Source organism: Euprymna scolopes, chromosome 12 (genome assembly GCF_053919585.1).
Source record: "Euprymna scolopes isolate OS-2025 chromosome 12, ASM5391958v1, whole genome shotgun sequence".
NCBI lineage: Eukaryota > Metazoa > Mollusca > Cephalopoda > Sepiida > Sepiolidae > Euprymna > Euprymna scolopes.
In genome coordinates this window covers 152,577,951-152,602,094 of record NC_136493.1, presented here as the reverse complement: position 1 = coordinate 152,602,094, position 24,144 = coordinate 152,577,951, and the positions used below count along the sequence as shown (strand labels likewise).

Genomic DNA, 24,144 nt, shown 5'->3' with positions numbered 1-24,144 from the left:
CGAAGCTTCACGACAGATCCATTACCATTATGTAGTGGAGAAGTACTGTCAACAAATGGATGAAATGCATCAGAAACTTCGACAACAACACCCAGCATTAGTCAACAGAAAAAGCCCAATTTTACTCCACGACAATGCCTGGCCACATGTTGCTTAACCGACTCTGCAGAAGATGAACGAATTGGATTACAAAACTCTGCCTCATACGTCATACTCTTCAGACTTCTTACCTACGGACTACCACTTTTTAAGCATCTCGACAACTTTCTGTGTGAGAAATTCTTCAAAAACCTAAGCGATATCAAAAACGCGTTTAGCAACTTTATCGCCACCAGAACGCAAGGTTTTTAATACACTTGTTTTGCGTTGGCAAAAGTGTGTTAGTTCTGATTGTACTTATTTCAATGAATATAGTTTTGTTTAAGCCGTTTATCTGAATTTAAAAATTGAAACCCGCAAGAACTTTTTTGTCAAGCTGATATTTAAATAATATTTAGTTGGCAATAAAAGAAACCTTTTTTTTTTTTAATAGCATTTTCGCTGACATATATTTAAAAAAATAATTATTATTAACAATAAATTATACAGATTGATATAGAAAACACTTTGGAATTTTCACAGACTGCTGCTAGTATACACATAACACACAAAACCACGAACGCTTTTCTCCGCTGCCTTTCTATGGTGATTGCCTAGTTATGACGCACTAACCCTAACCCTAACCCTAACTCTAGTTTTTAACTTAAAATAGAATTTTCCATTACACGCAGCAACCTAGCCGCATATGGAGAAATACCGACTTTTGCATTATTTTTACATACTCACCCTTAATTGGATGTGATCTTAAACTATATCCGATGGTAAGGCTCCAACTTGCGGGCCATGGAGAGTGTGAAGCCACCCTTTAATTGCCATTGCTCCCAGGTCCACTCTGACCCGGAGTGGTAGTACATGTTAGGGTCTCAACTATGGGCTAAATAGAAACTGACTTGAAAAAAAAATATTCTATTAAAAACATTTCTTCAAAATCACTGGATTCGGCATTAAATAACCTGAAAAGGGTTGATATGCCGTGAAACAAAAACAACCAACCAATCACCCCTAATCTTGCTACAGAATTATATAAGTTGAACAATTGTGAATCAATAAGTTCTGTAAGAAGATTTTGAAGTTTCTTTCTCGTCATTCACTTCAAGCTGGTGGAAAAATTACTAAATTATTGAAAATCGTGATTATGACGTCACATCTAAAAATAGCACCATATTTTTACGGTTGGAAATTCAGCATGCTCCAAAAGTCTTGGCACATTTCAAGTCCTCATATCTGCTTAACTATGAATGGTAGTAAGATGAAAATGGTGGCATTTTAAAGTTAAATGCATTGAGTTTTTTTTATTGATTTTTTCATTGCTTTTCAGCTCTTTATCCTTAATAGTTCTCGTGATATTCAAGACTTTTGAAACACTCTGTAGTGTTTTTGATGGATTATTCAGTAGCGAGGAAGAAACTGTTGCCATGGTAACTCATATATAAATCCCATTGTATTTTCGCCCAACTTGGATTGCTATCTGGTTGTTATGTTATAAGTGGGCCGGCATAGCTCTCCCTAGCGAGGCAAAGAACATCTATTTCCTGTGATCAAACACTCGAGATTTTGAAGAGTTTATTCACTTGAAAAGGTCATATTATAAAGTCCTGATATGAGGAATAAATACTGTTTCGTTTCTAATTTTGTATTTTCTGCGCACAATTTTTATCCTATGGCAAAAAAAAATGGAAACAGCACTAACCCTATGCGAGTTTAACCGGATTCCTCGAAAGGAGGAAGTTTCATGGGAGTATGAAATTCACAAGCGGTTCCCAGTCGCATGTATATCCCCGTTAGGGGAGATGACGACGTTAGGATTTTGCAACTCTTGCAGGGAGTTGTCGACGTCCTCGTACATAGAGCGCCTGGAATTCCCAAATTGGTCACCTATATGGTACTGACCAGGTTCAACGTTGCTTAACTTTAGTGATCTTATGAGAACCAGTGTGTCAGCGTGATTATGCTATACAATATTTTTTTTCTTGCCACGCGTTTAATTCGTGAAAAGAAAAAAATCTTTCAAATAATGATCGTTATTACGTTTATCCAATTACAACCATTGCATACGTTTTAGATTCATTGATGACTATTATTTTTAATAATATTATAAGAAGGTTATGTATACAGGCGAATTTGTTAATATGTTTGCATTTGAATAACCCAACATCCCTACCGCTTCACTAATCGTCATCACACATAATAAAAATATCGTTCACTGACTAACTCACAACTGATTAAATTTGTTGATATTTAAATCAAAGGTCAAGATCACGAAAAAGGTTAAAATAATACTTCACGATAACTTTTTTATAATGGTTTTGTTCCTCGTAACTTGGCTTTTATTGTAGTCAATGCTATCACATCTTATATGATATTTGACCTTGACAATCAAAAGTTCAGTTATGGTCAAAACTTTGTGTTGCAATATTTTTGATATGTAATTGGGTATGATCCCTGAAAATTGGAAGATTCTATTTATAAACACTGCCAACAGGAACTGACGAATCAAATCGAACCACGTTCTGCTATCAACCAATCAGAAACCAGAATTGCTTCATAAAAATCGAATCTTTTACCATTTCAGCAGATAATGTTTTCGTGTCAACACAAAAAGGATCTTTTGTTCTTTGCCTGCAAAATTATAAAGTCCAAAACCTGTACAGAACTGCTACTCACTGAAAAGTTTTCATCTCCAAGATTTGTACAAACAGCTACCAATCGTAAACTTTTCTGAAATTAAACATAGCTGCCAATTCAAGATTTTGACTGAATTTCAGCCTCCGATTTTTCTAAATTGATGGATGTGTCTGATACGGCTTCATAATAGTAACAACTATGAAAATTTCAACCTCATCAGATAAATAGTTTTTAATTTTGTTAACGTTTCGATGGCATAACTTTGGGAATATTTCATACAATATGAAAAGATAAGGCCCAGATGTGACTTTGGTCTATCTTTAAGTTGTCGGTTGCAAGTAGGCAATCGTGACAACCATTTGCTCTAGTACAGATTTCAATGAAAAGAGTTTTATGTAATCTATATATTTTTTCTCTACACTATATAGTATACCAACAGATTACTTCACTAAAATTAAAACATATAACCTAATAAATAAATTAACATTACTAACTCGGTAGTAAGCCAGAAAACTATACTATATCAGATGTTTCTGAATTTTTGAGATGAGGATTTATTATTCGTATTATTTGGATCCATCGAACTACTGTTCTCATTTTGAGTGTCATTTTCATAACGTTTCGGTCAATGTAACCTATGACCTTTTTCCAAATTCCTGAGTTCGACTAAACATTCCAGAGTTCGACAGGATACACTTGAAGAGGGTCGGAGATTACATCGACCGAAACGTTGTGAAAATCACACTCAAGATGAGAACAATAGTTCAATAAATCCAAACCATACTAGAAAAGTGAACTTATCTTAAAGAAACATGTACGTACATTATGCACACAGCCACAACTCTATCCTGTAGTTTTAAAATATCTATCATATATAAAGGCAATTAAATATCACATCATCACACACAATAAAACACTACCAACTGAGATATGAAACATTATAACATCCAAATCATACGCAACTGCAGATTTTAATTCAGAGACGCAATATGTAATAAAACAACAACAACCTGGCATTAACAGAATAACATTTCATGCCGGTATTAATATATTAACCATTTCCACTATTAAAAAAATAGATAAGTATGTTTTAGTTAGTTATGGTAGTCCATCTATGTGAATGAAGACGTCTTGATCATTTTTTAAAAATTGACTCTGTGACCCCGTTGATGACTGAAGTCCGATGCGTGATCTACACTGCTTTGCACAAATAGAGCACAGGAAGATAAGATTTGGGTTTTGATTTGGATGGTGAGTGGCCGCCGCTCGTCGGTGTCGCAGTGTGCGACGTTCCAGAGCGGCTCGCTCATGCTCGTTGTTGAAGAAAGCCATTCCGCTATCATATTTGAAGCGTCAAGGGTCTCTGTCCGCTGTCAAAGTCTCAAAAAGATTGAAGGAGATATTCCAGCCCTTGAGGATGAACTTGATGCAGTCTATGTATGTAACGTTTATTCGGGCAGCCGATGTTTCGTCGGCCGTAAGTGAGTTGTCCGAATAGAACTCTTCGAGTCTAGTTGGGGGCATCCTGATGACGTGGCTCAACCATCAAAGCTGACGACGGATAAGGAGTAACTCTAGAGGGGCAACTCCAGCTCTCCTATGAATCTCCGAATGGGGCACTATGTGCCACCAATGGAGGCTGAGGATCTACTATAGACGTCAGATGTGAAATTCCAGCAGCGTGATGTGATGGCGATACGGAACGCATGTCTCGGAACCGTACAGGGCATAGGTTCCGTAACATCAAAATAAAATTTAAAAAAAAAAAGATTAAAACATAGATAAATATGCAAGCACATCAATAAATGACAGTTGAACACCCTTTTTCTTCAACAATTAAACGACAATAATAAAATAAAAACAAATTAACCAAACCGGCCCGCATTTCTATTTCTTTCTTTCCAGTTTTATTTTTATGAATTATTAAATAAAGTGTAACACCACGTAATATAACGCTTTAAAAATAATACACGAAAAATACTAGGGCCCAATTTCGCCGACGAACTCATCAGGAGTTAATCGTTGGTTAACACGGAAATACAAAAAATTAAAAAAAAAAAAAAAAATAAAAAACGAATTATATAAGGCGACCATCAGATAAGACGAGTTACAAAATTGGAGCAAATTTTCATAAATTTATATAACGGTTGTATAAGAAGACTACTAAATCACAAAACCATGTTTGTTTAGCCTAGGCTAGAGATTGGAACACCTGGTCTCTTATGAAATATTGGTTTTTAAAGATGCTCTCTTTTTACTTTAAGGGTCGTATTAGACGCTGAAATAAACGGTGTATATATATATACTAGCAAAAGTACCCGTCGTTGACTGAGTTCAAAAACAGCTTATAGAAAATGGACTCTGATTTATGAAGTATGATAGCTTATGAAAAAGATGGGTTGGAAATTTGGGTTGAATTTGGGGGTATCAAAACCAAAGCAAAATATGAGTAAAGTAAAAAAAAAAAAATAGATAAATCCCATAATATATTATACCATACCTGTTCACACTGATACACTTATCACAATATTCTGTGGATCTATATTAAAAAACGTTGTTAAACTTTGTGCCTATTTCCATTCTATGGAGGCCAGGCGCGAACGCAGACCCCAGAATTGTATTATACCATCCCTATTTAAGTTAAAACATACTTATCAAAGTATTATTATGTACATCTATATAAAAAATACTTGTAAACGTTTTTTTTTAATTTTTAAATTTTTTATTTCCATAATTTGTGGACCAAGCGCGAACGCAGACCCAACAGTTTTAATGAATCAGATCAAACATACCCATTCCTGTGTCTCGATACATCTATCATTATATGTAATCAGTTTTTTTTAAATAGTCAACCATACAGGAGCCTATTCGTGACCACACATACACACATTCAGCTTTATATATATATATATATATATATATATATATATATATATATATATATATATATATATATAACTATTTCATTTATTCACATAAATTTACTATACGAAAGTATAGATTTATGCGTAAACTTTAAGTATTTACTTCAAAAGTGCTCAATACGTAGGTAGAGCTAGTTAGTAATTTATAAAATATATATGGCGATTAAGCTACACTGAATATTCTGCGTTTCATCCAACTATAGGATTCGTCAGGCTTATGCGCGAATTCTGTCGTTGCTTCTTGTTTTTATACATGTTGAGGATTACTAGTTGGCCAATCAGCTTTCTAATATCCACCGCGCCCCTTCCTACCAGCCAATGGGCATGCATTTTATCAAACAAAGGATCTGTTTTAGAGCTAGGTTAGTGGTTTTAGGTGGCCGTCCTCCTTCTTTTTTTTTTTTATATATACATATAAATATACCTATGTGTACACAATAATGCACATATATATACATATATATATATACACATTTGCTTGTGATCGTTTATGTATATTCATGTTTATTTAATTTATTTATTTGTTTGTTTTCTATTGTTATTGTTAGTTTTAAAGCTATTTTGTATCGCTATCTTAGAGTAAGTTTTATTTTGTGAACACAGTTGTTTGCTATTTCCCGCCTACAGTTTAATAGATTTTGAGGTTCTTTAAAGTACAGGATAGAAAATTTTTCATGGAGGCATAATTTACATGGGTCGTCTAAATGTCTGCATGTGGTAGCTTGTCTTATTATTTTCCATTCGACTACCGGCGAATGTCCGCTTTCTTTGAGTTCCCAGTATTTATTCGCTAGTGTTGTTTTTATACGGTGTTTTTTATTTTTGGATGTGCTTTTGTGGTCATAGTATCGGGTTTTGAAATCTAAGGAAGTCATGCCTATGTAATATTTCTTGTTATTCGGGTTTTCTTTTGCAAATATTGTTGCTTGATAGACTACGCTTTTTGTTAGACATTTGTTTTGGACTGGGCAAAGTGTGCGGTGTCTACAATTGCATTTATCTTGTTCGTTATTAATATTTTTATTTATGGTATGGTTGTACTTGTCCGGGGTTGGTTTGTTATTATTATTATTATTATTATTATTATTATTATTATTATTATTATTATTATTATTTCTGCTAGTGTTGTTTTTATTTCTGTTCTGGTGTCTACTTTTTTATTGTTTATTTTGTTGTTGTTTACATTGTTTTCATTTAGTATTTTGTTATTATGTGCCTTAATTATCATCTCTAAATTTTCGCAACAACTGTAAGATAACTTCAAGGTATTTTTATTGAAGATTTTGTGTAAGGGGTTGGTTGCGGGAATATATATATATATATATATATATATATATATATATATATATATATATATATATATATATATATATACTGTATTAACAAAACCAAGACTTCAAAAAATGAATTGATAGCAACAGAAAGTGTATTTCATTTTAAGTTACAATCTATATATCTATTTTTATTTACAAGGTGGTCACCACTTATCAAGGCCAGGAAGCCACTCAGGGATGAGGGTTATTGTAAGTACAGTCCGTTAGTATGGAGACTTAATAAAGCGTCTACTTAAGGGGACGGTTCATCAACAATTTGTTTACGTTGGACTTGAAGACATCCAGGTTGTAAGCAGGCAGACGAAACAGAGTTCCACAGGCGTGCAATTCTAAGAAAGAAGCTTTGTTCATGGAATCTACGTTTTGATTTAGGCATAGATCAAGAGTGGGGAAGGTTTTTGACAGTGGATTCAGCTAGACGGGTGTTTTTCGTGAAAGATTGGCGAGGGGGACCAGAGATTGGAGTTCAGACGAGCACCTGCCATGGAAATAACGATAAAAAAGAGATAGGCTTGCAACGTCTCTTCTGTGGGAGAGAGGTTGCAGGGAAGAGAAAAGGGCATCCCCCACTAAGCCACGAATCTATTTTGTACTCTGTCAAGGCAGGATAGGCTGTTTTTAGCAGCTAATGCAAGATATGGCAGCAGTATTCCATCCTTGGACGTACTTGGCTTTTATATAGATAGAGAATTGCATCAGTAGTGAGATATCTTCTGGAGCGGTAGAAGGATCCCACCATCCTTCCAGCGACCTTGGCAACAGACTTGATGTACGCGTTCCATTTCAGATCAGGAGTGAAGGTCAAACCCAGAAGCTTATCAAAACATGGGGCTTCTCCTAGACGAGAGCCATCCATTTCAATTGATGCCAAATGGGGACCAGAGCGTTGATGATGTAAGAAGTCTTGGTTTTGTTAATACAGTATATATATATATATATATATACATATATATATATATATATATATATATATATATATATATATATATATATATATATATATATATATATTCTGATACATTAATGAAAATGTATAATAAATTGTTTTACGGATTTTTAGCCGAGAGGTGACATATTTTCACTATATTTTATTTACTTCGTTATTTTGTGCCAAATGGGTCCATTCTTGTCTGCTCGTTCACGTAAACAGTATAGAGGAGAGAGAGGGGATGTGAGGAGCAGCTAGCGAGGTGACCTCAGTCAACAACCCATTTTCAACCCCTGCCAGCTGCAAGCAGCAAAGAAAAAAAAAGAGAGGGTAAGAAATGTTTAGGAAAAGAAAGATAAACCGTAGAGAGAGAGAGAGAGAGAGAGAGAGAGAGAGAGAGAGAGAGAGAGAGAGAGAGAGGGTGGAGGGGGGACTGAAAAAAGGTTGTCAGCGACAGGCCGTAATCAGCGAAGAGCCAGGTTGGCGAAGCCAGCGAAATACGATGCCTGTGTAGTAGCGGCATTGGTAAAAATCTACGTTGGTCAACGATCGGACTTAGAGTATTGACTGAAAAAAAGGTGAACACAGCGAAGCAGAAGGATCAAAAGAGCAGTGAAACATTACCTATAAATTAAGGATTACGATGAGTTTCAGGAACAAATACTTGAAACATGAACAATTCACAGAAAAGAAATATATAAAAAAAAGGAAAAAAGGGAGATAAAAGAAAGGATATATTTCAAAGGACATTCAGGGAGTGTTTCAACAAAAATTTCCATCTCTCTCACCCTAGAACCTGTATCTAATTGAGCAGACGATTTAATGTTTTTCTCTCAGTAGAATTTGAGTAACGTAAAACCATTTCATAAATGAAATACTTGGACATACTTAATTGGGATACGTCGTAACAATATATATATATATATATATATATATATATATATATATATATATATATATATATATATATATATATATATATAGTCTTCGAAGTTTTTAACTTTTAAAACTATAATAAAAAATTATTTTTTATCATTCGTTAGAAAACTATTTAGTCAGTAAGTCATTCAATCACCTGCAATCACTGCATCAACTTGCTATCTCGAATTCACTATATATATATATATATATATATATATATATATATATATATATATATATATATATATATTCTCCTATAAAATTAAAGTTTAAAATTTAATTTTCAAACTTTTTCTCGCCTGATGAGATCAATAATGATCGAAACGGTCTGCACATCGTAGCAAGATATGACTATATTTACATAAAGGAAAGAAAACAATTCGATATATATATGTGTGTGTGTGTGTGTGTGTGTGTGTGTGCGTGCGTGCGTGCGTGCGTGCGTGCGTGCGTGCATGCGTGTGTGTATGTGTGTGTGTATTGGTGTTCTTCTCTCCCCATATCTCTATGCATTTCTCTTCTTACCTATGTGTTCTTATCTGTTAATTATAGTTTTGCCTTTCAACGAGTTCGTAATAATTGTCGTAATCCGCTCACATCACTCAACCTATCCATTAATTTTTTTTATCAGACAGTGCCAGCCAGACATATAGATAGTAGATAAATGTACAGAGTAACACACACATTATATATATATATATATATATATATATATATATATATATATATATATATATATATATATATATATATATATATATATCTTTTATTTATTTATTTTACTTATAAAACATTAATCTACGAACACGCGGATTGAACCTCAGACAATGTGTATTTACGTTACCCGTTACGCTACTAAGTCCTAGATCACTTTACGCGTTATTTTTATCGCTTTTAAACTAATGTAGATTTTTGTTGATTTTGGACGATTTAGTTATATACCAGCAGGGACACCTGACGTTGCCCGGGATTGAATGATGATCATCGAATATTTTACACTCCTATATTTTTATTATCATCGAAATCCGTAAAATCGCCCCGGAGCGAAGCTTCAATTTCCTCCATGCAGTAACTTAGTCCAAAATATATGTTATTCTGCATTGCACTGTAGAGAACCTAGTGTTTCTTTTATAAAATTAATTTATATAACTTCCTTCCAGTTCACGAAAAAGAAACATTAAGAAATTCACGTGCGGGGTTTAAACCTACAGACCATGTCATGCAAAAAAAAAAAAGCACGTGAATTTTGAAGTCTTATAAAATTCTTTGCAGCAAATGAAAAAGACAAAAACAAAACAAAACAAAAAAAAACACGCTATCAACTTACCCACTGTAGAATTTTCACGGCCCGTTGTTCTATCATTGTTGCTAAGCGACAACATGTAAAAAATGACTTTACCGATGATAGGTGAACTAAAATAACAGTTTCGGTTATCTATTATCAGTATATATATATATATATATATATATATATATATATATATATATATATATATATATATATATATATATAAATTACAATTAAATTTACCAAAATGATCCAAGATGGTAAAACTAAACTATATTATAAATATTAAAGAATTAATATTTATAATGTTATCTCAGCCAGATGTAAAAGCTCGATAAAACCAAATAGGAGATAGAGCTTATAATACGAGCAAACAGTTAATAAAACATGTTAAAAAACACTTTGAAAAAGAGTTAAAAACATATTTAATCTGAAAAGAAAACACTTGATAAGTGGATAGTTCTTAATCCGCAGAGTTTCGAAGAAATACTTTCCTTCTCATCAGAGGGTAGGAATTAGCAAAATGCGGGATCGGATTTTGCATACAAAAGTATTTGATGAAACAACAAGTAAGTCAAAGATCTTACTTGATAACAAAAAAGTGAAGCAGAGGGAGTATGGTGAAGAAAAAGGTGATTACACATGAATGGATAGTCTGGTGAAAGATTAATAATCCAATGACGGTAAAATCCAAAAATATAACTTCAAGAAAGTTAATTGAATTTCCATTTGTACAAGTAAAATCCAAGGAAATCCCGTAATTGGAAGATGGTCCAAAATAATCCAAATGCCGAAATCCATGGAATAATTCACAAATATGTACAAGGGAAAAAAGAAAAAATTCCAATAATATTAATAAAAGAAAAATAAGATATGCTTTTCACACTGTTGCCAATACATAAATATAAATAAGAAAGATCAGGGATGAAGAAGAGGGGGAAAAATTAAATGGTGATAGAATTAAATAGAAAATAGAAAAACAAATGTCAAAATGACCCTGACAGGAAATGTTAAAAGGCGCGAAAAAAATATATAGGGCAAAATAATATAGGTCAACTGAAATGTACAGGTTAGTACTTAAGAAAATGTCAGCAAGAGTTGTTAAAAGACACTAAATGGAAAATGAATAAATAAATTAATAAATGAATAGAAAATAAATAATAAATAAACAATAAATAAATAAATAAAAAATAAAATATAAAATAAAAAAATAAAAATTATTTAAGGGGAGAGGACGGCCAGTATCTGCAAATTCAGGAAAAAGCAAGCAAGTAAGTAAGTAAATGCATGTAGTAAAATATAAGTAAATATACATACAAGATATGAAAGTGTGGGTAGATTGATATATCAAGTGTTTCCTTTTCAGATTAAATATGTTTTTAACTCTTTTTCAAAGTGTTTTTTAACATGTTTTATTAACTGTTTGCTCGTATATATCCCCAAAACCTCTGGCCTTGATGGAGGGGGGGACTGCTATGGTTTCAAATGATCTGAAATAACAGCAAGGGAGGACTTGATTCCAAATATTTCTTATATGTTATATGTTCCCTCTTTTGGAAATAGATTAAGATTATGAATATCTCCTGTATCAATTAATCTTTATACACTGTGAAATTGACTTTATGTATGAAAACCAAAGAGAGGAGATATAACATATGAGAAATATTTGGAATCAAGTCTCCCCTTGATGTTATTTCAGATCATTTGAAACTATAGCAGCAAGTTTTTGTCTCCCTCCATCCAGGCCAGAGGTTTTGAGGAAATATCAGATAATTTGTAATTCATATGCAAAACTAGGAAAAACAAATGATTATGGTTGAAATATTGGTAAAAATGCAGTATATTTCCACCTACGGAAAATCCTTTAAAATTACCACTATTATAGGTTTTCGAATGTTCTGAAAACGAAACTAACATTAAAAATCACAAGAAACAAGAAGTTTCCAAGATATAAAGAAATTATAAAGTAGGGATCAAGTTTCTATAGTAATTTAACGTAAAATGAACATCCACTTTATAGCAAAGGTGACCATAAAGTGGGTGCTCATTTAACGTTAAATTAATATAGAAAAGTGAACTCCCACTTCTTGAAACAGTAATGTGCGACCTTAAGGGCAAATGTCACATAGCCCACTACACAATTCTGGTCATTAGTTTTCCAACAAGCTTTCAAGTGTTAAATTCTGTTCGGTAGTTGTCGAGATTTCGAACTTATAAAATTGCCTCAAAAGTGTTACATCTATACATGTATTAGTTTTTTTTTTAAATAAATTTTCACCCCAAACAAGGCACAGTGCCACTTTGAAGTAGGGGGCTACTATCGGGGACATAAGTTGCAGAGGCATTATGAAGGGAGATGAGTAGAAAGATGTTTGTTCACATTACGCTTGAACATCTGCATGTCAGTACAGTTGGGAAAGTAGAATTCTGGAAGGGAGTTCCAAAGTCTAGCAGTTCTGAGGAAGAAACTATTGGAGTAAAAGGCTTTTTAACACCTAGGAATCTCTACTGTGAAGGGGTGAGACTTTGCTTCTTGTCAGGTTTGTCGGGGCTAGTCACGTTGAGGGAGTACAAGTGCTTGTAGTTCGTCAGAGCATTCACCATTAAAGTACTTGTAAAAAAAGCAGAGGGATGCAATATTTTGTCGATGGGACAGAGACTGAAGCTTAGATGCCAGTTGAGGACCTATCAGGTTGGCGACTCTCTTTTGAACCCTGTCCAGGAGTAAGAGACAAGCAGCAGATGCACCAGCCCAAATGTGACAACAGTACTCCATACATGGGCGAATGGTGGCCTTATAGAGGTACAGGATACTTTCAGGCGTAAGTAGTTTTCTAGCACGATAGAGAGAGCCCGCTTTCTTTGCAGCAGCCTTGGCAATGCTCTCAAAGCATCTATTCCACTTCATGTTCCCTGTAAATGTTAGGCCGAGGAGTTTAAAGGAAGTACTTTCAGATAATTTGGTCTTGGCCATTGCTATTGGTGGTAGAGAAGGTTTCTTGTAATTATTGAAGAAAACAAGCTTAGTCTTGGCAGCATTGAATGTGACCATCCATTTTTGTCCCCATTCCACTACAGATTGAAGGTCATCCTCTAGTGATTCTGCCATTTCCTTAGATATGTATTCATTTGTTTTTCCCTCATGCCTGTTATAGAGAGTGTTGTCATCAGCAAATATACCCATCTCCGAAACAATTTTATCAGAGAGGTCATTTATGAATATCAGGAATAATAAAGGTCCAAGGATAGACCCTTGTGGTACTCCCGCATTTATATCATATTGTTTAGATGTACGACCGTCGAGGACAACTTGGATTTTTCTATTACTTAAGGATTTAATTACATTATGTATTCTTCCAGTGATACCATATGATCTAATTTTCCTTGTGCCATACCCTGTCAAAAGCCTTAGATACATCGAGGGCTACTGCTCCGACCTCCCCTGTTTTGTCTAGTGAACGGTATATACATCTAGAGATTACAGTTAAGATATCTGCTGTGTAAAGTGCTTGACTAAATCCATATTGTTTGTTGGTCAGGAGTTTAGCAGCTGTAAGGTGTTGGACTAGGGCTTGATTAATTAAGGATTCAAAAATTTTGGCGAAATGCAAGAGAAGGCTAATGAGGCGATAATTTAGTGTGTCAGTTCTTTCATCAGAATTCTTTAAGCGGTTTTCCAGCAGTCGGGAAAACAAGATTCGTTAAGACATTTATTGTAAATTTTAGAGAGAACTGGAGCAACGTCAGCAGAGCATATTTTTAATAGCAAAGCCAGGATTAGATATGCTTTTGAGGTGTCTATGTTTTTAATAGCAAAGCCAGGATATTTTTAATAGCAAAGCCAGCATATTTTTAATAGCAAAGCCAGGATTACACATGCAATATGGTTTCCGCTCTGCAAGATCTACCGCAGATGTGCTGACGGTTATATCCCACAGGATTAGTGAATCTCTTGACAAAGGCTTCCTTTCTAGGGCAATTGCTCTTGACATATCAAAGGCCTTTGACAAAGTATGGCATAAGGGTCTACTTCACAAGATTTCCAGCTACGGTATAACTGGAAATGTTTTCTCAATCATTAAATCATTTCTCTCCGATAGGCTCATAAGAGTAGTGGTAGATGGACAAAAATCGGAGGCCTGCAATATAAATGCTGGAGTCCCTCAGGGGTCAATCCTGGGCCCAACTCTCTTCCTGATCTACATCAATGACCTCCCTAGACACATACTTAAATCATTCGTTGACATCTATGCTGATGACACGACCATCTACGGCAACACATCAAAGGCTGTAAATGACGAAGTTCTCTCGGATTCTCTCTCCTCTGATCTCGAGCGCGTGGTTCAGTGGGGGAAGATGTGGCTAGTTACCTTTAATGCATCTAAAACCAAACTCCTATCCTTACATCATCAACGCTCTGATCCCCAGCTGGCATCAATTGTGATGGATGGCTCTCGTCTGGGTGAGGCCCCGTGTTTTGACAAGCTTTTGGGTTTGACCTTTACTCCTGATCTGAAATGGAACACGTACATCAAGTCTGTTGCCAAGGTCGCAGGAAAGATGGTGGGATCCTTCTACCGCTCCAGAAGATATCTCACTACTGATGCAATTCTCTATCTATATAAAAGCCAAGTACGGCCAAGGATGGAATACTGTTGCCATATCTGGGCAGGAGCTGCCAAAAACAGCCTATCATGCCTTGACAGAGTACAAAATAGACTTCGTGGTTTAGTGGGGGATGCCCTTTTCTCTACCCTGCAACCCCTCTCCCACAGAAGAGACGTTGCGAGCCTATCCTTGTTTTATCGTTATTTTCATGGCAGGTGCTCGTCTGAACTCCAATCCCTGGTCCCCCCTCGCCAAACTTTCACGAAAAACACCCGTCTAGCTGAATCCACTGTGAAAAATTTCCCCCACTCTATATCTGTGCCTAAATCAAAACGCGGATTTCATGAGCAAAGCTTCTTTCTTAGAACTGCACGCCTGTGGAACTCTGTTCCGTCTGCCTGCTTCCCTCCGGACTACAACTTGGATGTCTTCAAGTCTAATGTTAACAAATTCCTAATGAACCGCCCCCCTAATTAAACACTTCATAAAATCTCCTCACTAACGTGATGTACTTGCAATAACCCTTATCCCTGAGTGGCTTCCGGGCCTTGATAAGTGGTGATCACTGTGTAAAAAAAAAAAAAAAAAAAAAAAAAAAAATGCTTTTGAGGTGTCTATGTTTGTAATAGCAAAGCCAGCATATTTTTAATAGCAAAGCCAGGATTACACATGCTTTTGAGGTGTCTATGTTTTTTATGATACCATGTCCCTGAGAAGGGGTAGTTTTCAAATCGTCTAATGTGGCGTCTGTCCGCAAAGAAAAGTCGGGGAGGGAGTGGTGTGCCATGTCCAATGTGGAGTTTGAGGCAAACCGACTAGCAAGCATGTTAGCCTTGTCGGTTGCCGTGCAAGCAACTTCATGATTGTTTGATAGTAGGAGAATCGTGATCAGAAATAGATTAAGTAGTGAGGCATGTTGATCTTGCTGGTCTCGGAAATGTGTCGGAAATGTAACCATCTGTGATAAGGAATGAGATATAGAGAAGCTATGTGTTGTGCTACCAGCTATGTCTGTGTAAGTAGAGTCTCTAGTCAGGGGGGAGGATGTTACGAATATAGACTCCAAGCCCATGCATATGTCTGTCCGAGTCCTTACGGTAGAGTGGGAGATAACCAGGCATGTTAACGTGGTAAGGGAAAAGAGGGAGTGTAGGTTAGTTTTACTTAATGCTAAGATATCCGGGATGTTTACTAGGAGAAATGATTCAATATCATCTAAATTAGTTCTAAGCCCGCAGATATTCGTAAATGCAAGCCCCAAGGGGGGAGGCAGGTTGGTTTTCTTTGAGTTTGGTCCTGGTTTAAACGTAATTTTTGCTTTAGCTGTCATTTCATTTTATTTAATTTAAAATTTTCAGTTATGGTGAGTGAGGGGTACTGGACAAGTGGTTGTGCAGAATATCAGACATGCAATACAAGTAAACCATCAGCTGTCCTCACCTACAGGATTGTGACCTCAGGAAAGCCCACCTGGGATGAGTACAGGGTCCCTTTCCATGTGCGACATGGCATTACAATCATCCCGATATTATACAACTGTTGATAGAGCAGCCACTCTAAGCACTACGAAAGAGTTAATACTATCAGTCGGAAACAGCAGTCAGGAACTGTCGATCCGGTACCCTCAATCGATTAGACAAAAGACATCCAAGTCCAACTGTACTGGCATATATGGTACTGAAGCATTCCCACAGTGTCCATTTTAGGGGGATGGGATGTGGCGGGAGCGGGGAAAAACGGCGTCCATTGCCCTAGTCAGGAAACAAGGTCAACCACTAGGCGATTCTGACGAGTCCCTGTGATAGCACCTCTCCGCCTAATAGGCAAAGAAGGAGTATGAGAGCCGGGTGATAGACAGGGCCTATCTCCTCCTTAAGCAGTTTAGGTTTGCCAACCGGTAATTTGTATGAGTCACCAGCTCTAGGAAGGTTGTCGTCCAGGACTGAAGAGCCTTCCCTCCCCTAGGTTTAGCTTCAGAGTTTTCCTTCTCCTAGACGGATGACCTGAGAAGATCTACGGGTCTATCAGCACTGAGAGGGTTCGCCCCGCGCCTGGGTCCTAAACCAGGTATTTCTTTGACCCCACATGGGTAGTTAATATTAATCGGTTATTTAGGGTAATATCTACTGAAAAGTTACGAAGTGATTAAAAAGGACATTACTATGCTTTTCATTTTCATTGTTAATGGAAGATGGGATGTGAGAATTCATGAAGTGGAAGCAACTAAATTTGCAACAGGATTGGATTGAGAGATAAAGAGAGAGGAGAGAAGAGGAGTTAGTGATGGGACGATTCTAATATTTTTCCTTAATTTTAATTATGTTTTAAGTCTAGTAATTTAAAAAAAATTTTTTTTTTACACAGTGATCACCACTTATCAAGGCCTGGATGCCACTCAGGGATAAGGGTTATTGCAAGTACATTACGTTAGTGTGGAGATTTGATGAAGTGTTTACTTAAGGGGGCGGTTCATTAGGAATTTGTTAACATTGGACTTGAAGACATCCAAGTTGTAGTCCGGTGGGAAGCAAGCAGACGGAACAGAGTTCCACAGGCGTGCAGTTCTAAGAAAGAAGCTTTGTTCATGGAATCCACGTTTTGATTTAGGCACAGATATAGAGTGGGGGAAATTTTTCACAGTGGATTCGGCTAGACGGGTGTTTTTCGTGAAAGATTGGCGAGGAGGGACCAGAGATTGGAGTTCACATGAGCACCTGCCATGGAAATAACGATAAAACAAGGATAGGCTCGCAACATCTCTTCTGTGGGAGAGAGGTTGCAGGGTAGAGAAAAGGGCATCCCCCACTAAGCCACGAAGTCTATTTTGTACTCTGTCAAGGCAGGGTAGGCTGTTTTTAGCAGCTCCTGCCCAGATATGGCAACAGTATTCCATCCTTGGACGTACTTGGCTTTTATATAGATAGAGAATTGCATCAGTAGTGAGATATCTTCTGGAGCGGTAGAAGGATCCTACCATCTTTCCAGCGACCTTGGCAACAGACTTGATGTACATGTTCCATTTCAGATCAGGAGTAAAGGTCAAACCCAGAAGCTTGTCAAAACACGGGGCCTCACCCAGACGAGAGACATCCATCACAATTGATGCCAGCTGGGGATCAGAGCGTTGATGATGTAAGGATAGGAGTTTGGTTTTAGATGCATTAAAGGTAACCAGCCACATCTTCCCCCACTGAACCACGCACTCGAGATCAGAGGAGAGAGAATCAGAGAGAACTTTGTCATTTACAGCCTTTGATGTGTTGCCATAGATGGTTGTGTCATAAGCATAGATGTCAACGAATGATTTAAGTATGTGTTTAGGGAGGTCATTGATGTAGATCAGGAAGAGAGTTGGGCCCAGGATTGACCCCTAGGGGACTCCAGCATTTATATTGCAGGCCTCCGATTTTTGTCCATCGACCACTACTCTTATGAGCCTATCGGAGAGAAATGATTTAATGATTGAGAAAATATTTCCCATTATACCGTAGCTGGAAATCTTGTGAAGTAGACCCTTATGCCATACCTTGTCGAAGGCCTTGTCGAATACAAGAAGTGATAATTACTGATGGTCGGGAGATTCGAATCCAACCACAAAGGCACCTTTAGCTTTGTAGACTAGCGACATTCCTTAAAGCCACAGGTAACTAACACATGGATAGAATGAACTTAAATACTCATGAATACCATTTCTAATAATTTTAATTATGTTTTAAGTCTAGTAATTATGTTTTAAATCTAGTAACTATGTTTTAAGTCTAGTAACTATGTTTTAAATCTAGTAACTATATTTTATGTCTAGTAACTATGTTTTAAATCTAGTAACTATGTGTTAAGTCTAGTAACTATGTTTTAAATCTAGTAACTATGTTTTAAATCTAGTAACTATGTTTTAAATCTAGTAACTATGTTTTAAGTCTAGTAACTATGTTTTAAATCTAGTAACTATGTTTTAAGTCTAGTAACTATGTTTTAAATCTAGTAACTATGTTTTAAGTCTGGTAACTATGTTTTAAATCTAGTAACTATGTTTTAAGTCTAGTAACTATGTTTTAAATCTAGTAACTATGTTTTCAATCTAGTAACTATATTATAAGTCTAGTAACTATGTTTTAAGTCTAGTAACTATGTTTTAAATCTAGTAACTATGTTTTAATTCTAGTAACTATGTTTTAAATCTAGTAACTATGTTTTAAGTCTAGTAACTATGTTTTAAATCTAGTAACTATGTTTTCAATCTAGTAACTATATTTTAAGTCTAGTAACTATGTTTTAAGTCTAGTAACTATGTTTTAAATCTAGTAACTATGTTTTAAGTCTAGTAACTATGTTTTAAATCTAGTAACTATGTTTTCAATCTAGTAACTATGTTTTAGGTCTAGTAACTATGTTTTAAATCTAGTAACTATGTTTTAAATCTAGTAACTATGTTTTAAGTCTAGTAACTATGTTTTAAATCGAGTAACTATGTTTTAAATCTAGTAACTATGTTTCAAATCTAGTATCTATGTTTTAAGTCTAGTAACTATGTTTTAAATCTAGTAACTATGTGTTAAGTCTAGTAACTATGTTTTAAATCTAGTAACTATGTTTTAAATCTAGTAACTACGTTTTAAGTCTAGTAACTATGTTTTCAATCTAGTAACTATGTTTTAAGTCTAGTAACTATGTTTTAAATCTAGTAACTATGTTTTAAATCTAGTAACTATGTTTTAAGTCTAGTAACTATGTTTTAAATCTAGTAACTATGTTTTTAGTCTAGTAACTATGTTTTCAATCTAGTAACTATGTTTTAAATCTAGTAACTATGTTTTCAATCTAGTAACGATGTTTTAAGTCTAGCAACTATGTTTTTAGTCTAGTAACTATGTTTTCAATCTAGTAACTATGTTTTAAATCTAGTAACTATGTTTTCAATCTAGTAACGATGTTTTAAGTCTAGCAACTATGTTTTTAGTCTAGTAACTATGTTTTCAATCTAGTAATTATGTTTTAAATCTAGTAACTATGTTTTCAATCTATTAACTATGTTTTAAATCTAGTAACTATGTTTTAAGTCTAGTAACTATGTTTTCAATCTAGTAATTATGTTTTAAATCTAGTAACTATGTTTTCAATCTATTAACTATGTTTTAAATCTAGTAACTATGTTTTAAGTCTAGTAACTATGTTTTCAATCTTGTAATTATGTCTTAAATCTAGTAACTATGTTTTAAATCTTGTAACTATGTTTTAAGTCTAGTAACTATGTTTTAAATCTAGTAACTATGTCTTAAATCTAGTAACTATGTTTTAAATCTAGTAACTATGTTTTAAGTCTAGTAACTATGTTTTAAATCTAGTAACTAGTTTTTAAATCTAGTAACTATGTTTTAAGTCTAGTAACTATGTTGTAAGTCTAGTAACTATGTGTTAAGTCTAGTAACTATGTTTTAAATCTAGTAACTATGTTTTAAATCTAGTAACTATGTTTTAAATCTAGTAACTATGTTTTAAGTCTAGTAACTATGTTTTAAGTCTAGTAACTATGTTTTAAGTCTAGTAACTGTGTTTTAAGTCTAGTAACTATGTTTTAAATCTAGTAACTATGTTTTAAGTCTAGTAACTATGTGTTAAGTCTAGTAACTATGTTTTAAATCTAGTAACTATGTTTTAAATCTAGTAACTATGTCTTAAATCTAGTAACTATGTTTTAAGTCTAGTAACTATGTGTTAAGTCTAGTAACTATGATTTAAATCTATTAACTATGTTTTAAATCTAGTAACTATGTTTTAAATCTAGTAACTATGTTCCAAAATTCATAATGATCAAATGAATATCTTGTATACAAATCTATAAACACAATGAAGTTTAATAATTATGTCAGTCCCTTTAAGAAACTCGTTCCTTATCGTTGAGCACTTTCAGTTGAAATTAAGTCTGTCAATATAGTCCATATATGCAGATCATCATATAATGATTAGATAACTCTGACAGACATTTAAAAACATTTAAAAATAAATGTTTAAATTTCAACAGTATTTTTCGCGCTTGACAGTGGCCGAATGTTGCCAGGTTCAAATCTATCGACCGGTGGTAATCGTGACATCTTTCACTGATGATTCCGGAAATTCTGAAACACTAGTGTTTGTAGGTATTTAATTATTATTATAGTAAATAATTATGTATTGTAGTTGCTTGTCTGGCCGCACTGATGAGCTGTGAAACAATGAAACTGTACTGTATGTAGATGACTATATATATATATACACTTGTGCCCGATATTATTCATACCCCTCGGATCTTTGAGATTTCTATAAGAATATTGCTCAAACCAGAAGGTAGAAAATATTAAAGGGATTTCAAACAATAAATCAAGCATAAGCATTTAATTTAAACTCAACAAATAAATAAATTATGCAAGTTTGAAACATTATACAAAGAAAAACAATAATGGCACTAGTTCAAAATTATTCATACCTCTCTTACTAATAGTCAATAGCATGCCCTTTATTCTTGATAACTGCCTGTAACCGTTTGGGATATTTATCAACAAGGTTTTTACAAGCATCAACACTGATTTTTGACCATTCTTCAATGCAGTTCTCCAAATCCCTCAAATTTCTAGGTTTCCGCTTTTTAACCTCAGTTTTCAATATGTGCCAGAGGTTTTCGATAGGTTTCAGGTCGGGACTCTGGCTAGGCCATTCCAAAACATTAATTTGATTATCCTCAAACCATTTCTTGACTATTTTGGCAGTATGTTTTGGATCATTATCCTGTTGAAGGACCCAGTTTAGTCCTAAATGGAGCTTCTCCGCATCCTGTCTAATGTTTTTCTGGAGTATCTCCAAATATTGCTCCTTCTTCATGGTTCCATCTATCTTGACCAAACTACCTGGACCACTAGCCGAAAAGGAGCCCCAAAACATTAGGCTACCACCACCATGTTTCACCGTGGGTATGGTGTTCTTTGGGTTGTAAGCTTCTCCTTTCTTCCTTCAAACGTAAGAAGCATCCATATGGCCAAACAATTCAATTTTTGTTTCGTCAGTCCACAAAATACTTGAGAAAACGGACTCTGGAGAATTCACATGGGTCCTAGCAAACTTTAGACGTGCTGCAAGGTGTTTTCCGGTGTGCAATGGAGTCCTTCTTGGTCTTCTTCCTTTCAGACCATTTTCATGCAGAGTCCTTTGCAATGTTTGCCTTGATATTTTTATGCCAGAAGACTCCAGATTTTCTAAAATGTCCTTATTAGTGGTGGTTGGATTTGCATTAACACTTCTTACAATATTCCTGGTGGCTCTAGCAGACAGTTTCCTTTTCCTTCCTCTACCAATCAAGTTGTTTGTTGTGTGGTGGCTCTGGAATTTTTTGATGATGCTCTGTACTGTTGCTGTAGGGACCTCAAATTTCTTGGAAATTGACTTGTAACCTAAACCATCCTTATGTGAATTCACAATTTTAGTCCTAAGATCATTACTAAGCTCTTTTTTCTTCCCCATTCTAATAATTTTTATTCTTTTATTGGTTTTCAGTTGATATCATTTTAATTTCTGAAAAATGCAAAAAACGAAATGAAATTAATCAAAGGTTGTATAAAAGCATTCAAAATAAGAATCAAACAGAAAACAAACAGTCAGAAACTCGATTAATACTGAAAAAATAAGGGGGTATGATTATTTTTGAACATTGCAGATTTTATAAATAGCTGTATATTTCTTTTATTACAAGTATCCCGAGATTTTAAAATGACGAAAATGATCAGAAGAGGTTTATTAAGAATATGTATCAATATGGACGTAAACAATAAATTCTTACAAAAGTTACACCTAATAAACTCAATTTTCAAGGGGGGGTATGAATAATATCGGGCACAAGTGTATATATATATATATATATATATATATATATATATATATATATATATATTATATTATATTAATAAACATTGCCATATTATATCTACAGATACTAAAGTTTCATGCATATACAATCATCCATACAAGAAGTGATAATTACTGGTGGTCTGGAGATTCGAATCCAACCACAAAGGCACCTTTAGCTTTGTAGACTAGCGACATTCCTTAAAGCCACAGGTAACTAACACATGGATAGAATGAACTTAAATACTCATGAATACCATTTCTGCGGCCTTTCACAGTTGACAGTCAGAGAATATATATATAATCGTTTAATCGTTTTTTTCGTATGTTCATTCTAATATCTCGGTCGAATTTGTGTAAGAAAGATCTATAATTGTTTTCGTCCGGCTGTTTTTTTTTGCAAGTACTTTAAACTGCTTTTCTTCAGTCGTCTTCTGGATATTTTTGATTACTGTTTCTTTTAAAATATGGATGCTTTTATATGCTTCAATTCAAATTGCATTTAAATTACTTTTAAACCATTGTACATTTATTTTAGCCACGTTCTTTACACATCAAAAACATATTTCTTTTTTTTGTTGTTTTTACACAGAAGACGCTTCATTATTTTAATCTAAATGTACTTTGAACTGAAGCATATAAAACATCCATATTTTAAAGGAAACAGTAAACTGTCTGAAGATGTTGGCTATCTATCCATTTGTTCTTTTTCCTTGACCAAGTATTAACTTTTCTTTATTTCTGCGAATGCAATACAACCTAAAAGACCCAAATCTTCTTTTATGAACGTTAGCCGGTTTTTCACGTTTTGAAATTCAAGCCATTGGAACTATAATTCTGGATATTTTGTTTCTTAAAAGGAGTTCTCTTTCGCCTTGCAGATTACCAATGATGGATTCACTGGCCATGCTACAATGTTATTCCTGGTTTGTCTTTTTTTTTCCAGCTATTTCATGTATATATTTTTTAACTGTTTTTTTTTTCTTTTTACAATTTATGACCAAATAACATAAATGGTTGTTTCAGCTAATGCATCAACCAGTAAATTGTGATCGGCAGATTAATGCTTATGATTCTCGTAAGGAAGAATGAACACGTGCAGATATAAATTTAATTTTTATCTTAATATTGTTTAGACGTCTGTATCAAAAGAAATTTTATTTATTAAAATCCTCTCCGCAGATACAACTGTGGAACGAAATGCTTTAATGGAAAAGACTTATCCAAGAATCAAGGATTTTTGCCGCGAAAAATATGGATTGGAATTTCAGGTAAACTATGTTTTATTTTTCTATTTTTACTTGTTTAGCCATAAGATAAGGTCAGCGTTTTGACAATTGCTGATTTGTAAAATCTAATTTATAAAACTCACATTGTCTGTCTGTCTGTCTGTCTGTCTGTCTCCATATTTTCAAACTCTATATCTTTCCAAACAAAGTCGCAGAGCGGTGCTAGGGGCCTCAAATGCTTAGATTTTTTTATGAATCGTTCTTTTATGGATCTTTAGCCAGTTAAAATAGTTTTTAATGAGTCAAAAAAGGGTCAAAA

At 34.6% G+C, this 24,144-nt stretch overlaps 1 protein-coding gene across 1 annotated transcript in view; it reads left to right on the top strand.

Moving 5' to 3' along the window:
• The window catches only part of LOC145291560 (NACHT and WD repeat domain-containing protein 2-like), a 119,464-nt gene that overhangs the window by 15,414 nt on the left and 79,906 nt on the right, over window positions 1-24,144 (top strand). The window contains exon 2 of the mRNA XM_080137623.1: window positions 23,779-23,867. Within this exon, the coding sequence (XP_079993749.1) occupies window positions 23,779-23,867 (89 nt within the window). The remainder of the gene's footprint in view (window positions 1-23,778; window positions 23,868-24,144) is intronic.